Source organism: Malus domestica, chromosome 17 (genome assembly GCF_042453785.1).
Source record: "Malus domestica chromosome 17, GDT2T_hap1".
NCBI classification, from domain to species: domain Eukaryota; kingdom Viridiplantae; phylum Streptophyta; class Magnoliopsida; order Rosales; family Rosaceae; genus Malus; species Malus domestica.
The window spans coordinates 27,844,419-27,857,578 of NC_091677.1; the positions used below are offsets into that span (position 1 = coordinate 27,844,419).

A 13,160-nucleotide genomic window follows, 5' to 3' on the forward strand; every position below is an offset into this window, starting at 1 on the left:
GGGTCCAAGGGGGTTAGATTGAGGGTGGTGATGGGTGGTGCAACTCGCCGAAATGGAGGGATCGTCGTCGAGTACCTCCAGTGCTCCGCTAAAGTTCCTTGGAAAAGGTTGCAGGTGGTTGATGGGTGAATTTGGCCTGAAAAATGGCAGAAGTGGCCGGAAACCACTCCAAGTCGAAACCGAGTTGGCTGCATGTGGATAGGTCGACGGGAATGGGTCATTCTCTCTCCCTTCTCCTGATTGGTTCTTTCCCCCTTTATTGGTCCCTTCCTTTAGTCTGATTGGTCCACAATGACTCATATCTGATTGGGTCTCTTTCCCACAAAGTGGAAGTTTAATTAATTTATAATCTAAAGTTTAGTAAAACGATTCCATATCCGTAACTTTTTCGTTATAATCCTGATTCGCTAACGGCTTTCGCCTATGCGCTCGTGGTTTCGAGATCTATTCGAAAACATTAATTGTGACCTCGAAAGGTCAACGAATTTTAAAGATTAATTGCAAAAATTCAAACCCTTATAACTATTCGATTTAAATTCCTAAAATTTATAGAATTAAAAATTAACTTAAAAAAAATGTAACCCAAAATACGAAATTTAATAAGGAAAATACATAGTCAATAGTGAAATTCCGAGGACGGGATTTCACAATCAGAGGAGATAGAGAGGAAGAGGAGTGAGAGAAAAAACCGAGAGAATGAAAAGAGCAGGTTGGAGGAGAAACGAAAAAGGAAAAATAAAATTAAAATAAAAAAAAAAGAAGGGAGAGAGAAAGAAGAAAAGATAGAGATAGATTTGGAGTGAGAGGGGAGGAGGGAGAGAAAAAAAAGGAGTGAGTTTAAGTTTTAAAACTCTAAAAACTCACTTTTTGTGTTTTTAGATAATAGACTATATTTTTGAGTTAGTCTTGAGTTCAGTTTTTGAAAATAGTCCTACCGAACAAGTTTTTAAGGACTAAAACTTGAAAATTGTTTTTGAGTTTAAAAAGTTGGATTCAAGTAGAGTACCAAACATACTCTAAAAAGGTTTAATCATTTTAAAAGAATAAGTTGCAGACCTTCCCAGCACCCATCTTTCCCGACCAACCCCAACCATCTCGACCCTCCGTTGCGCAATCCACGAGAAGAAAAATGGTATGCATTGCTATGAAAAATTTTACACGCGATAATGTATTATTGGATTGGGATGTCACATGCGACGGTAAACGCACATGTCAAAGGCATAACCAGCCACATGTGGCGGTACTTGGCATGTAAACATGAACAAAGACCAACACCCTCTCATTTTCCCCCATTCCTTTTTACATTATTTCCTTCATATTCCAATCGTCTGAATTCATTAAAATCAAACAAAATAAACAAGAGTTCAAGACTGAATATCTCAATTAGGGCTCGTTTGGTTGTGCTTTTGAAATAGTCAAAAGCGCTTCCTAATGAGTAAAAGCGCTTCAGTTTAAAAAAAATGGTCATTTGACAAACATTTTATAAGTGCTTTTAGCTAGAAGCCTAGAAGTAGAAGGACTAAGAAACATTTTCTAAAAAGCACCTAGGAGGTGCTTCCTCCTAAAAGTGTTGCACAAAGATAACAAGGGAAACACTTTGCCCCCCTTAATGAATTTTTTTTCAATTCCAAAATTATCCCTATTTTTTAATTTGCAAAGTCTAAAATGCCATTACACTTTATAAAATCACCAAAACTACCAGCACCAATTTTTTCTAGGGTTGTACGTTGAAAACCCAAAACCAAAAGGTTTTTTATTTTCAGATTATTTTGGAGGCTAGGGCAGTCCACTTGGTCTCCATCTCTTCCTCTCCATCTTCCCAAATCTCTCTGCATCTTCATAACCAAAAATTTTTGTGGAGGTATGTATGTTATTTCTTATCTTAAATTTGTATAAAGTGTGAGAATTTTATTGGTTATATATTATTTTTGTTGAAATTGTTGTGAATGGACTCGAAAGCAATAAAATATGGCCTCATAATTGAAACAAAAAGGAGAAAACATAAACTAAACCTTCAGCCTCATGTTGATAGAGAATAAGTGTCCCCTGCATATATGGATCTTTAAAACATCAGCCCGTTTAAGAGAAAAGAAAGCCCTCTTCTTATTATCTGTAGCATTATATGGATCTTTAAAATAGTAACATAATACACAAAGTCATTCAAACAAGAAGGTTTCATATCCTTTGAGTCGAACATGCATATAGATTATTATTAGCCCACAGGTCATAACTAATTATTAGTCGAACATGCATATAGATTATTACAGCTTCCATGATAATATGAAGATCCCCATCAGGAATCTTGCCCTTGTTTATATCCATGAGCTTAAACCCCTCATGTATGCCAGCAACTTCCTCCATCGACAAATGCTCAGTATTACCTATTAATTTAAAATCCCAAAAGAACCAAAAAAAAAACCATTAGTAACCGAGGGCAAGATTAATCCTACGATCAATCAATCATGCTTACACAGTTTTATGTCAGCTTAGGACACACTTATATTCAGACGAGGAAAATGACTTGAGTCGCTCGACTTTATTGCATACCAGACTCGACTCAATCTACCATTTGGTGCGACATGCGACTTGTCATCTATTTAACCATCTTAAATCCATAATGTACCACAAGTAACCAACCAAATAAAAAAGTAATCATGTACGCGTCTGTACTCACCCTCATGTTGTGTGTAGGTCAAGTCCGTATATTATCCAAGCGTCCCCAAACTCAAGAGGAGTTCATAGAGCAGAGCAATTAGAATTATGGCACCACTCAACCAGATTACTGGGAGATAAAAAGTCATCGAAGCCTTGTCTGTCTCATGATCTGCAAGTTCACAGTACAAAAATTAGGAGATTGGTTGATACTTGATATATTCAATAGGTAGAGGAAGAATAATAAGATGGGGGATCAAGACATAAAATATTGCGTTCTGTCATTAGCTCAGGAATTATGTTGCCATTTACAAGCATCCTTGAAAGATGGTAATGAGACTCACCCATTTGTTGTCTTTGCTCCAATATTTTATCAATTACCGGGAATGTGGGAACTATATCCACGGGGACCTATGCAAATAAGAAAACGTTAGTAACTGCACGACGTTGCCATATGATTCACAGAAACTTAAAGCATCTTTTTGGATTACAGATTTCAGTTTTAGATTTTCCATTGTATGGGATTTCCAAACATTTAAAAAGAACACAAGGGAGCCAAAAACAAACTACATAATGCAAATCACCGAATATTTCTCAATGCGAAAATGCAGCTTAATAAATACAATCACAAAATGTCAACTTGATCAAATGAAAACTGGGAAAATGTCTTCCAGAAATTTCTGTCTAATAATGCCAGTGATTTGCAAATATCAGCTTAATAATATGCATACAAGTGCCATAATTCTTCATATTTGGATCAAGCTTATCGAAGTAGCCTTCCGTACCCGAATTTTCTCCAATTTCTGCAGAGCAACTTTTATTGGGTTCGTCATTATGCCGTATTTCTGAAGCAGCACATTCGCAGCCTCCTTGTCACCTTTTGCTTGTATGGTGAGTATTGCCCTACTCAGGTTCTCAACTGCACCTTCAACCTTTTACCAAAATAAAGGAGTAGTTAAATATATGGCCTTGATGTGTCATCTCAGGGGGCATAAGGAGGAAATTTGGAACTTGAGAAGTAATACCTTGGTAAAGTCAACAGAAAATGTTTCATCAGCATTCAAAATAATGGCTCCTTCCTCATACAACCAGTTAAATTGCAACGCTTGTCCTTTTCTACAAATATAAAATATAAGATACTTTGGTGGCCAAACATGCTATAGATGATTACTATAGTATAATTTGCTTGCTGACAATTGACAAAAGTGGACTAGAGGAGGGTGAGTTACTAGCTTACCCATGAGCTTTTTCAAGACCAAACCGTACGGAGCGGAAGCACCCAGCAAGAAAAGAAACATACATAGACTTCAATAAACTCTTCGGGAGCATGTCCTGGAACCAGCAAGACAGAGACATTTGGAACTTCAACTAGCATAAGCACTAGAACACAGCTTGTATGCCACCACACTATGAAATTTATGAATACCAGTGACAATAACACAACTTCTTATGAGAAAGAAAATTTTCATTAATAATTATTAAAATGAAAGGTAAAATGACTCAATCAACCAGAGGTCCAGCGTCATCTTGATGATAACAGAATTTTTTTTGTCAAACGATAGATTTGTTAAATTAGAGAGCCGACGGGGTTCAAACCCACACAGTCATGTAAGGGCAACACTCCTCTGCACCAGTGTGGTAGAGGGCCACTTGCCTTGATGATAACATAATTAATACCAATGAAAGATGCAAATTTGTCAACAAAAAAAAAGGGAAGTGTTATTGGCACTCCAAAAATCTCAATCTACACTCCTCACAAGTGTATTTTTCTTTCTTAATATAGAAAGTTTGGAATGTAGAATGAGATTTTTGGAGTGCTAATAACAATTCCCAAAAAAAATTGTAAACCAAACTATCCCACTAATGAGATAAAGTGAAGCGAAGCAATCTCAACCAAATTAATCGCCACTCACCTTGTGGATTAGGAACTTCAATGCCCAAAGGCCAACTATATCAGCTTTTGCTTCTTCCAGAGCTGAGTGGAGTTCTTGCAGTTCCTTTATCAAGAGATGAAAGGGACACAGGGCAAATCAGATTTGGCATTAAGAAAACAGTGCACACTTATGTACTTAACCTTCCGAAATTTCCTTCTTTTTTTATTGATTTTTCTTAAACTGTTTAATATGACATTAGAAACATAATAAGAAGCACAAGAACTTTGAAGAAGCACAAGAACTTCCGAAATTTCCTTCTTTTTTTTTTTTTGATGCAAGATGTTCCATTTGAAGAAGGCTAGAAATATCATTGCCCACTTTAACAACTGGGCATCATGCACGTACATGGATGATGACATAAAGTGCCTTAACACCTCAACAACATAGGCATCACATGCCTCAACAATATGAAGACACCACGTGTTTTTACGAAAAGTCAACTAAGGTGGGCATCACCTGCGCCGCCACCACGATTAACTGTAAAAAGCAAACTAACCTTATTTTGAAGAATTGTTTGGTTTACTATTCGCAGCGATGCAATTCACAAAGGTTGTCAAACCAAACTATAGTGAACAAGTAAATTAGATAATTTATAGTGATGTCACTCACCAATCTCACTGTTGACTTTCTACCATCTGGAAGTGTAATGCTATGAGGTCCAATCCCATGGCAACACTCATGGCACATTATGTGAGTGAAGAAAGATTCAAAATCTACAAGTTCCTGTTGTTCCTTTGTGATACAAACATCGGCTATAGGCAGAAGAATGTGCTTGAACCTGATTTAGCATGGGTAGTTCTGACATTACCATTCCAACACAACAGATCAAAATTTGGAAAAGCAATAATGGATACTCATCTGAGGGAAGGAAATTTTACTTGGCCTCTGAGATATTCTTAAGCATGACCATTGATGTTCCTCGATCTTTTACAATACGCTCGTCATTTGGTAGATTAAAAGCAACAGTTTGAGGACCCTTGACATCCTGGGGTAAAATTTGAAGTTGTCAATGTCACTTCACCAACCAGATCAATTTGCATATGTATAATATATTATTAAACATAGGTCAAGAAGACTCTGACCTCTATTTTATTAAAACCCAAGCCACTACTAATTTTACTTGTGATTGGTAGATTTATGTGAAACTCAAACTTAAATATGAGACATATATATTTTTATTTTCTACCCTCCAAACAGTTTTTCATTGATTATTTGGCTCAACAGTATAGGGTTAGAAGCAGGGAAAACCATAATCCCAGTCATTGTGCCTCTGTGATGAAAAACTTGCATGTTGCCATAGATTAGAACATCTTGAAAGATATATCAGAGTTCCAAAACTTACACCGGCATTGTAAATAAGATCGATGACTCGAATAGGAGCAGATATCACATCTTTGGACTTGTAGACACTGTCCAGTGGCAGATTTTGTTCCAAAACCTTATAAAAATAGTAATAATGGATGGTTAGGAGGAATAACAAAGTTGTCAGGATCTTTATTATGTTTGTACAACAGTACCTGCAAATTGTCACCAAAAAGCTTTACTTGAGCAGTTGCCTTGTCATCCCGAACTCCAATAAATGCCTCAAAAGTAGCCTGAAATAAAAGGCAGTTCAATAACATATAAAGGCCGAAAATTACTACCATGCTACATCGCTTAAATTCCCAAATATGTCCTTTTAGAAAATAAATGCCCAAATGCAAGAAAATGAATAGTACAAAAAACTTTATGGAAAAAAAAAATAGAAATCTGAGATCAATATCATTGTATTTGCAGTATGTCAGTTTGATCACATTTAAAAATACAAAGTGATAAATGCAGAAGCTCAAAACACAAGGGTACTCCACATAAAAAATACCTTGTATCCAAAAAGAGCATCTTCATATGTTTCATATGGACCAATAGTAACATCCAGCTTAGAGTCCTACAACAGAACAGTAGACAAAAACAAAGGCTAGTTCAACAGTTTATGCTCTTAAGAATTTACAGACAATAAGCAAATAACAAGAGGAAAACAAGAAAGCTTCCATGCTTTCAATGTTGTTCCGAGAAACATGGTTGAGTATGGTGACTTCATAGTTCACCCAGTCTTGTGTATAACTATTTAGTGAGAAACACTGTGCTTATCGTGGTGGGAAAAAGCTAAAGTTTTGTAAAGTTGTAGTCTGTTGGCAATTTTTTGGGTCATTTAAGCGGGAAAGAATGGTCAAATATTTGAAGGCAAGTGCGGGGTCAAAATGTATTTTTAGTACCTCCACTGGGCCGCTGGTTTCGAATTTATTTTATTGCTGTTAGGTTATACATTAAGAAAGAAAATCGTGATCATTACAGAAAAAATGGTTGTCAGCAGGCAACCTAATAGGGGATTCCTTATTACAAGATATAACCCCATTGTTCAGCACAGGAATAGGCAATGCAACTTTAGAAAACTAGATATTCTTGTTAAATTAAATAGAAGATAATTAACAATAAGCAATTATATGACCCTCTTCATGTACGCTATAAAACCAATAATAAGACCATATAAACTGCGCGCTAGCAACTTCGACATATTAATAACGTAGCTCATGGAAAAATTGTTTATAGGAAGGAACGAATAACCAACACCATATAACTGAATTATAATTCATGATTGTAAATTGTAGATTAAATACTCTACTAACCAACTCCATCCAGGCTATATCCGAGTCATAGTAGTCATTTGAAAGGAAAGCATCAGCCTTGCTGTGAAAAAATCTCTTCAAACTTCATAGCGAACAAAAGATTAAGTTAATATTTGTACAAAGATAATATTTAGCACGACCACTGTCCAGTTTTGTAGTTGTAATTTTTTTCCAACATCAGTATTTAGCATACTCTCATTTCCCCTCGCGTGTGGACCTCCTCCCATCACTGGAGAGGCCAACATGCAAAATTCACTATAAATTGGGAGATTGCAATTGCAAAGAATCAAACTTAATCTCTCTCACTCTAACTCACTCTAATTTAACGTTAAGAACTTATGGATGATGAGTTAATGTGTTTAAATACAGAGGTTTCACTGATAAAAAAGAAAAAGAAAGAACTGTGCTTTATGAGGTACAACAACAGATACAAATGACAGATTCCTTTACATATAAAGGGCAAGTTTTTGTCCCATGATATTTCATTGTGATATACCGCTGGATACCAGTCATAAAAGAAGCCATACATACAGCCAAATATTAAGGGATAGCTGACATCAAGGGACATAAAAGCCATATATCACAGTAAAATATCAAGGGATTTTTGTTGGACTCGTCTGATTTACTTATACATTGTAAAGCTTGAAACCCCTGTAAATTAAACCCACACAGAACCAGTGAAAATTTCAAAAACAATTATTAACCTCAGATTCAGTAATGAAACAACTTAAAAAAAGATAGTCTTCAAACTCATACCTAGGGGAACTGGCCAATTCACCGGCTTTATGCAATAACTCAGCTGCTTGTGTGAGGAAAGCATTATACTCTTGGGAGAAAGGAACACTATATAGATCATGAGTGGATGTCACTGAATGACTTGTGCTTTCATCTGTACAGCCATACAAGGATGAATCCAGACTTAATTCGCTTTGCCTCTTAGTAACTGTGAAAAAGCTTGTTGCAGCTTGTTTTTGGTCCTCAGTTAGACTTTTCTTCCACAATTCAAATTCCTACACCGAAAGAAACTCTTTTGTCTTCACAAACGTAAAAAATATTTCCTATAATACAATGAGCTCATTCAATATACCACTTTGTCCATGTCTGGCGGATACAAGTTTGCGCCAGGAGGTTTCTGCATAGGAAACGCAGCTTTGTATTCAAGTCCCTTCCACCCAGTAACCCGTTTTGTTGCTTCAGGAAGCAACTTTATAGCCGAATCTGCAGTTGTCAAAAATGCCTCATTTTCATCAAGGGACGACCTGTTCATAGAAAACGAACTTAATAGTTTTATTTTCATTGTTAAAAGGAAACAGGGATTTTACAGAGGGAGAAGCTAAGAAAAAAGGGGGTGAACAAGAAGTCCATCCATTCAAAACAAAGAAAACTAAACAAGCAAGCCACATTCAGTACACAACTTTGGTTCTGCCAAGATGAATCACATCACACTAAAGGAGAAATTGCAAAATTTAGTTTTAACAAGCAAGCCACATTCAGTACAAAATTAAAGGAAAGCAACCCAATTTTTCACATAACCAGAAAATTTAACAACCCTGCAGAATTTTTCCACTGAATCAATTGTACCAAAGCCCAAAGCCTTACTCAAGTAGTAACTTCCCAAATTACACAAGCATACCCACACCAAAGACACACACAACATGGTATATATGTACGTAAAAATGGCATGTGCATACACCTGAAAGAGCACTGAGTTAAAAATAAATACCATGGACTCTTATTAATAACGTAGTACATCCATTTCAACTTGTCTAACTGTGATGCATCCGCATGCTTCTTCAACCAATCCCTTAGAACCGGATTACAGCACCAAACCTAAATGTAAATTTAGAAAAATGGAGTGGAAAAAATCAGAAATGGTCAGTTCAACATTGTTTAAGGATTAAAAAAAAACGGAAAAGAAAAAAATGTGCGTAACAAAGTAGCTGCAACACATGAAAATTACAAGATATTTCATACAGCCTAGCTCATTTAGTGCATTTTTACTTTCGTGTGAAAATAGCAAATTATAGTGCAAAATATGTTCCAACAAATGAGTGCAGATGCACCCGACTGATGATAGTCAGATGTACCATGAAACAGCATCACACTTCATGGTTTTCATGCATATCAATGATCATTATGCATCAGAGATTCAGAATAGCCTAACAGCACAAATACACAGATCGGAGTGTCTGCTTAGTTATTTAACAATGCATGTATTTCTGTACGAGTCTATACAACCTGAAGGTAAAAGATTTGATCTATAATTGCTGCAGCCTTAATCAGTAACACCAGGGCCTCCCTGTCTGCCTCTGTAAGACCTGTTAACTGCAACAAAGAAACAATATACGCTGAACTTAACTTCAAGGACCCAACCAACTAAAAGAAGACGGAAGGACACCAACAAATTACAAAATATGGTTAAGTGGGGGAAAGGAACTTCAACATCAAAAGTGTATAATATCCTATATTCTGGACATGAAGTTTAAATAGAAATGCGACAAAACAAATTACACCATCTGCTTAAATATCTGTAATAATACTGTTCAGTGTTCACCTTTTAGACAAGAACTTCTTATACTTTTACTCAACTTTAAAATTGGTTTGCACAGTTTGCATGTGCTGGTTTTACAAATTACAGAAAGTGGAAAGAATGGTATGCAGCCCATAAATACTAGCCAAGAAATCATTTGTATCCCCAGAATATTGGATGGAATGAACAAATTCAACAACCATAAGGTTTACGAAAGGAGCTCAATGCCTTTGAAAGCCCTTGCATGCCTTTTCTGCAGTATGCACATGAAATAATACCTATATAATTCATATTTCACATCACCCAGACCCAGTGCAACCAAAAAAGTCAAATGCAGATTTTGGCATAAGCAAATTAATCCCAATCACTAAAACAAAAGATGAAGCTTCTTGGAAACTCAGGATGAAGCAAAAACTTACGATCATTTTGCCTTTCCAACTTCAGACAAAAACTTATAATCATTGCACCATGACAGAATTGTCTAAATCAAACGAAGTGGAGAAGAAAAAGGAATAATAAACCAAAGAAATAATTTACAAAAAGAATAACAGATGTAAGAATTGAGTAATTGACTAAAGGGAACTAACCTCGGCACTGAGGGAAACAGGAGCATAACGTTGGAGTTGCTTTTGTAGTGTTAAACTTCGACCGATAGCGTTCTCCTTGTACCTTTATTAAATTTAATATGAAATAACAGACATAAGGAAGTAGTGAATATCTGAGAAATTTGAAATTGATAGGGAGATATGGCTTGTCTTTCTGTTTTCACATTTATGAACATATTGATCTACTATTAACAGCATACCTCCGTGCAATTATGTCAAAAAGCTGACCATATTGCCCATTTACGTCGTAGGGGACGCAATCAGGGTCTTCTTTAGCAAGTAAGTTTCTGTAGTCCTCATAAGAAATATATTTAACAGCAGAGACTTCCGTTTCCTGTCATTAAACAGAAATGCAAATATGTTCGGATACTCGTGAAAATTTCTATGGCTACATAGGCACATAGCAACAAATATCAAAACATCATCATCATAGTTTACTACTTTTCACCCCTGGTCTTTGAACTATTTCTAAGAATGATCAGTAATTCTTATGGCCATACTTCCTGCCTTAAAGAGAATGTAACTGACAGATCTTCTTCTCACCTGAAGAGTAAATGCGTCGAGAGGGATTGGATTCACAGTTGTTACCAAATATACATCATTGAATTCATTGTTAATGAATTTTCCATCATTTGTCACACTGCATTCAAATTGTAACACAACGTAAGTTAACATATTAATATACAATGTCTTCTATCAATTTGATTTCCATATATATTTTTGTGACACTTCTACCTCCTGTCAATTCTGGATGGAACAAAACTGGAATCCTATGAGATACATAAACTGCTTAAGACCTCCACAACTCCAACAACTTCACAAGTATAACATCTCACCTTCCAGAACTAATTCTTAATTACAATAACAATGAAGATGTCTAGCTACGCACATCAGATTCCAACTTAACACAAAATGGAAAAACTAAACGTGCAGACCTAGTAACAAGTAGTAGCAATATTTTAAAGAAAACTAGTTTATGATAAAATTATGTTAGATAAAGAAATATGTATATCCAACAACAGAACAAAGGAATTGACCTACTAACCACTCTTCAAGATAAACGAACAGCATTTCAAATGCATCCTTTGGAAGTACTATACCCAGCTCTTCTTGAAGCTCCCTCCTGAAACATACATTATTGTGTTTTAGTGTTTTAGTGACCACCAGAGGTCGCACTTGGTGCGATGGCAAGTGCCTTCGCCCATGAGCGGTAGGTCTCGGGTTCGAGACTTGGGAGCAGCCTCTTCATAAATGGGGGTAAGGCTAGCCGACATTCACCTCTCCCAGACCCTGCGTAAAGCGGGAGCCTTGTGCACTGGGTACGACCTTTTAGTGTTTTAGTGACCACCGTTCAGAAAGCTCCAAGTTTTAACCCAAAAACAAACAACTAAAAAAAACTATTCGGTTGTACATGTACCTTTAATAATACAAATTTATTATCAAAAGAAAAGTTCATAGATAGCAACGGGTGTAAGTACAAGCTATAAGTATGTTACAGGTAGGGGCAATGAAACTTTGTACCGAGCTGTTATAAGTGACGAATCACCAGCGGATATGTGTCCAGCACTTGAGATATCCCACCGTCCCGCCCACAAATCCTTGCAGTCGGAACGCTTTTGGATAAGCAGCTCTTGTGTACTCTCAGCAAAAATCCACACATGAACAGCTCGATGGTAATCCCCGTCTCGATGAACATCTCCCCTACATGAGCATCAATAACATTCATTATACCACAAAACATATACAGTTGAATCTAAACATTCAGAACTAATGGGTTATCAGCACAAATTTCTTAAAAATCAGAAGCACAACATTTACATACGTACACATTAATAAAACAGAAAACTATTGGGTTGGAGTTTATCTAAATTGGTCGATTGAGTTTCAATTTACTTGATAATTGTAATTGATTCACTTACTTTGCTTAATCCATATCATTTCCTTCCACAATATACTCCGTTTGTTTTCCAGAAATTACAAGAAAATAATTAAATCAATTAAAAAAATACTAGCTCTGCTTGCCTGGGCTTGGAAATGCCGGTCTTCTGGCCGGTTTTGGTGAGGACGTCAAAGTACTCTTCTTGTATATGAACATCACCTTCTGTCACCGCCATTGCGCTAATCGCAACTGTCTGTCAGTCGAATCGCCGCCGCCCCAGAGATTATTCGGTTCTGATTTCTCAATTAATCAGTCTCGACTGTCTTCCTCTGTTTCTCTGCAAAGGGTGGGTATGCGTGCTTCCACAGCACTTAAAGCACCTCGAGTATTCTGCATGCTTCCGCAGCACTTTAAGCACCTCGAGTATTCTGCATGCTTCCGCAGCACTTTGAGCACCTCGAGGATTCTGCATGCTTCCACAGCACTTAAAGCACCTCGAGTATGAAAAGACAAGAAAGATATATACATTTGAAAATAAAGTTGAGTTTTAAGAAAAACTAAAATAAATTAAATCATGCATGCCACCATCACTATTACCATTGCCACCACAACATTATCAACTGCCATTGCCCATGCAACCATGGCGACCACCACCTCCACCGTATCTCACCACCGCCGCCACCATCACATCCATCAACCCCATGGCCACCACTTTTTCACCTCCAATGTCTCACCACAACCACAAGCACCTCCGCCACTACCACCACCACCACCACCACCACTAACATCACCAACTCCACTATACCATGGCCACCACCACCTCCTCCATCGTCTCATCATCTCACCACCATCGCCCCTGCCGCCACCACCAGCACCACCGCATTTTCCACTACCATC

General features: G+C 36.9%; 1 protein-coding gene across 1 annotated transcript; it reads right to left on the minus strand.

Annotated features, from left to right (window-relative positions):
* Positions 1-2,078: 2,078 nt before the first annotated feature.
* On the minus strand, positions 2,079-12,684 carry LOC103426117 (nudix hydrolase 3). Its single transcript, XM_070816543.1, has 23 exons — positions 12,407-12,684; positions 11,906-12,085; positions 11,430-11,507; positions 10,928-11,024; positions 10,585-10,718; positions 10,367-10,448; positions 9,488-9,574; positions 8,973-9,079; positions 8,337-8,508; positions 8,006-8,259; positions 7,250-7,331; positions 6,445-6,510; positions 6,104-6,181; positions 5,929-6,024; positions 5,465-5,571; positions 5,196-5,364; positions 4,566-4,649; positions 3,890-3,984; positions 3,678-3,768; positions 3,438-3,584; positions 2,997-3,063; positions 2,675-2,824; positions 2,079-2,381 (listed from the first exon to the last, which is right to left on the minus strand). Exons 1-22 carry the CDS (start codon positions 12,496-12,498, stop codon positions 2,706-2,708), a joined length of 2,484 nt encoding a protein of 827 aa, XP_070672644.1. The 5' UTR covers positions 12,499-12,684; the 3' UTR covers positions 2,079-2,381; positions 2,675-2,705.
* Between the last annotated feature and the right edge of the window lie 476 nt (positions 12,685-13,160).

Bases quoted from the DNA above. Each gene is read 5' to 3' on its own strand.
- LOC103426117 (XM_070816543.1), bottom strand. From the start codon at position 12,498: ATGGCGGTGACAGAAGGTGATGTTCATATACAAGAAGAGTACTTTGAC. The intron at 10,449-10,584 runs GTATGCTGTTAA...AATTTAATAAAG, and splicing joins TTTGACATAATTGCACGGAG to GTACAAGGAGAACGCTATCG. The intron at 2,825-2,996 runs GTGAGTCTCATT...GTGAACTTGCAG, and splicing joins GGAGCAAAGACAACAAATGG to ATCATGAGACAGACAAGGCT.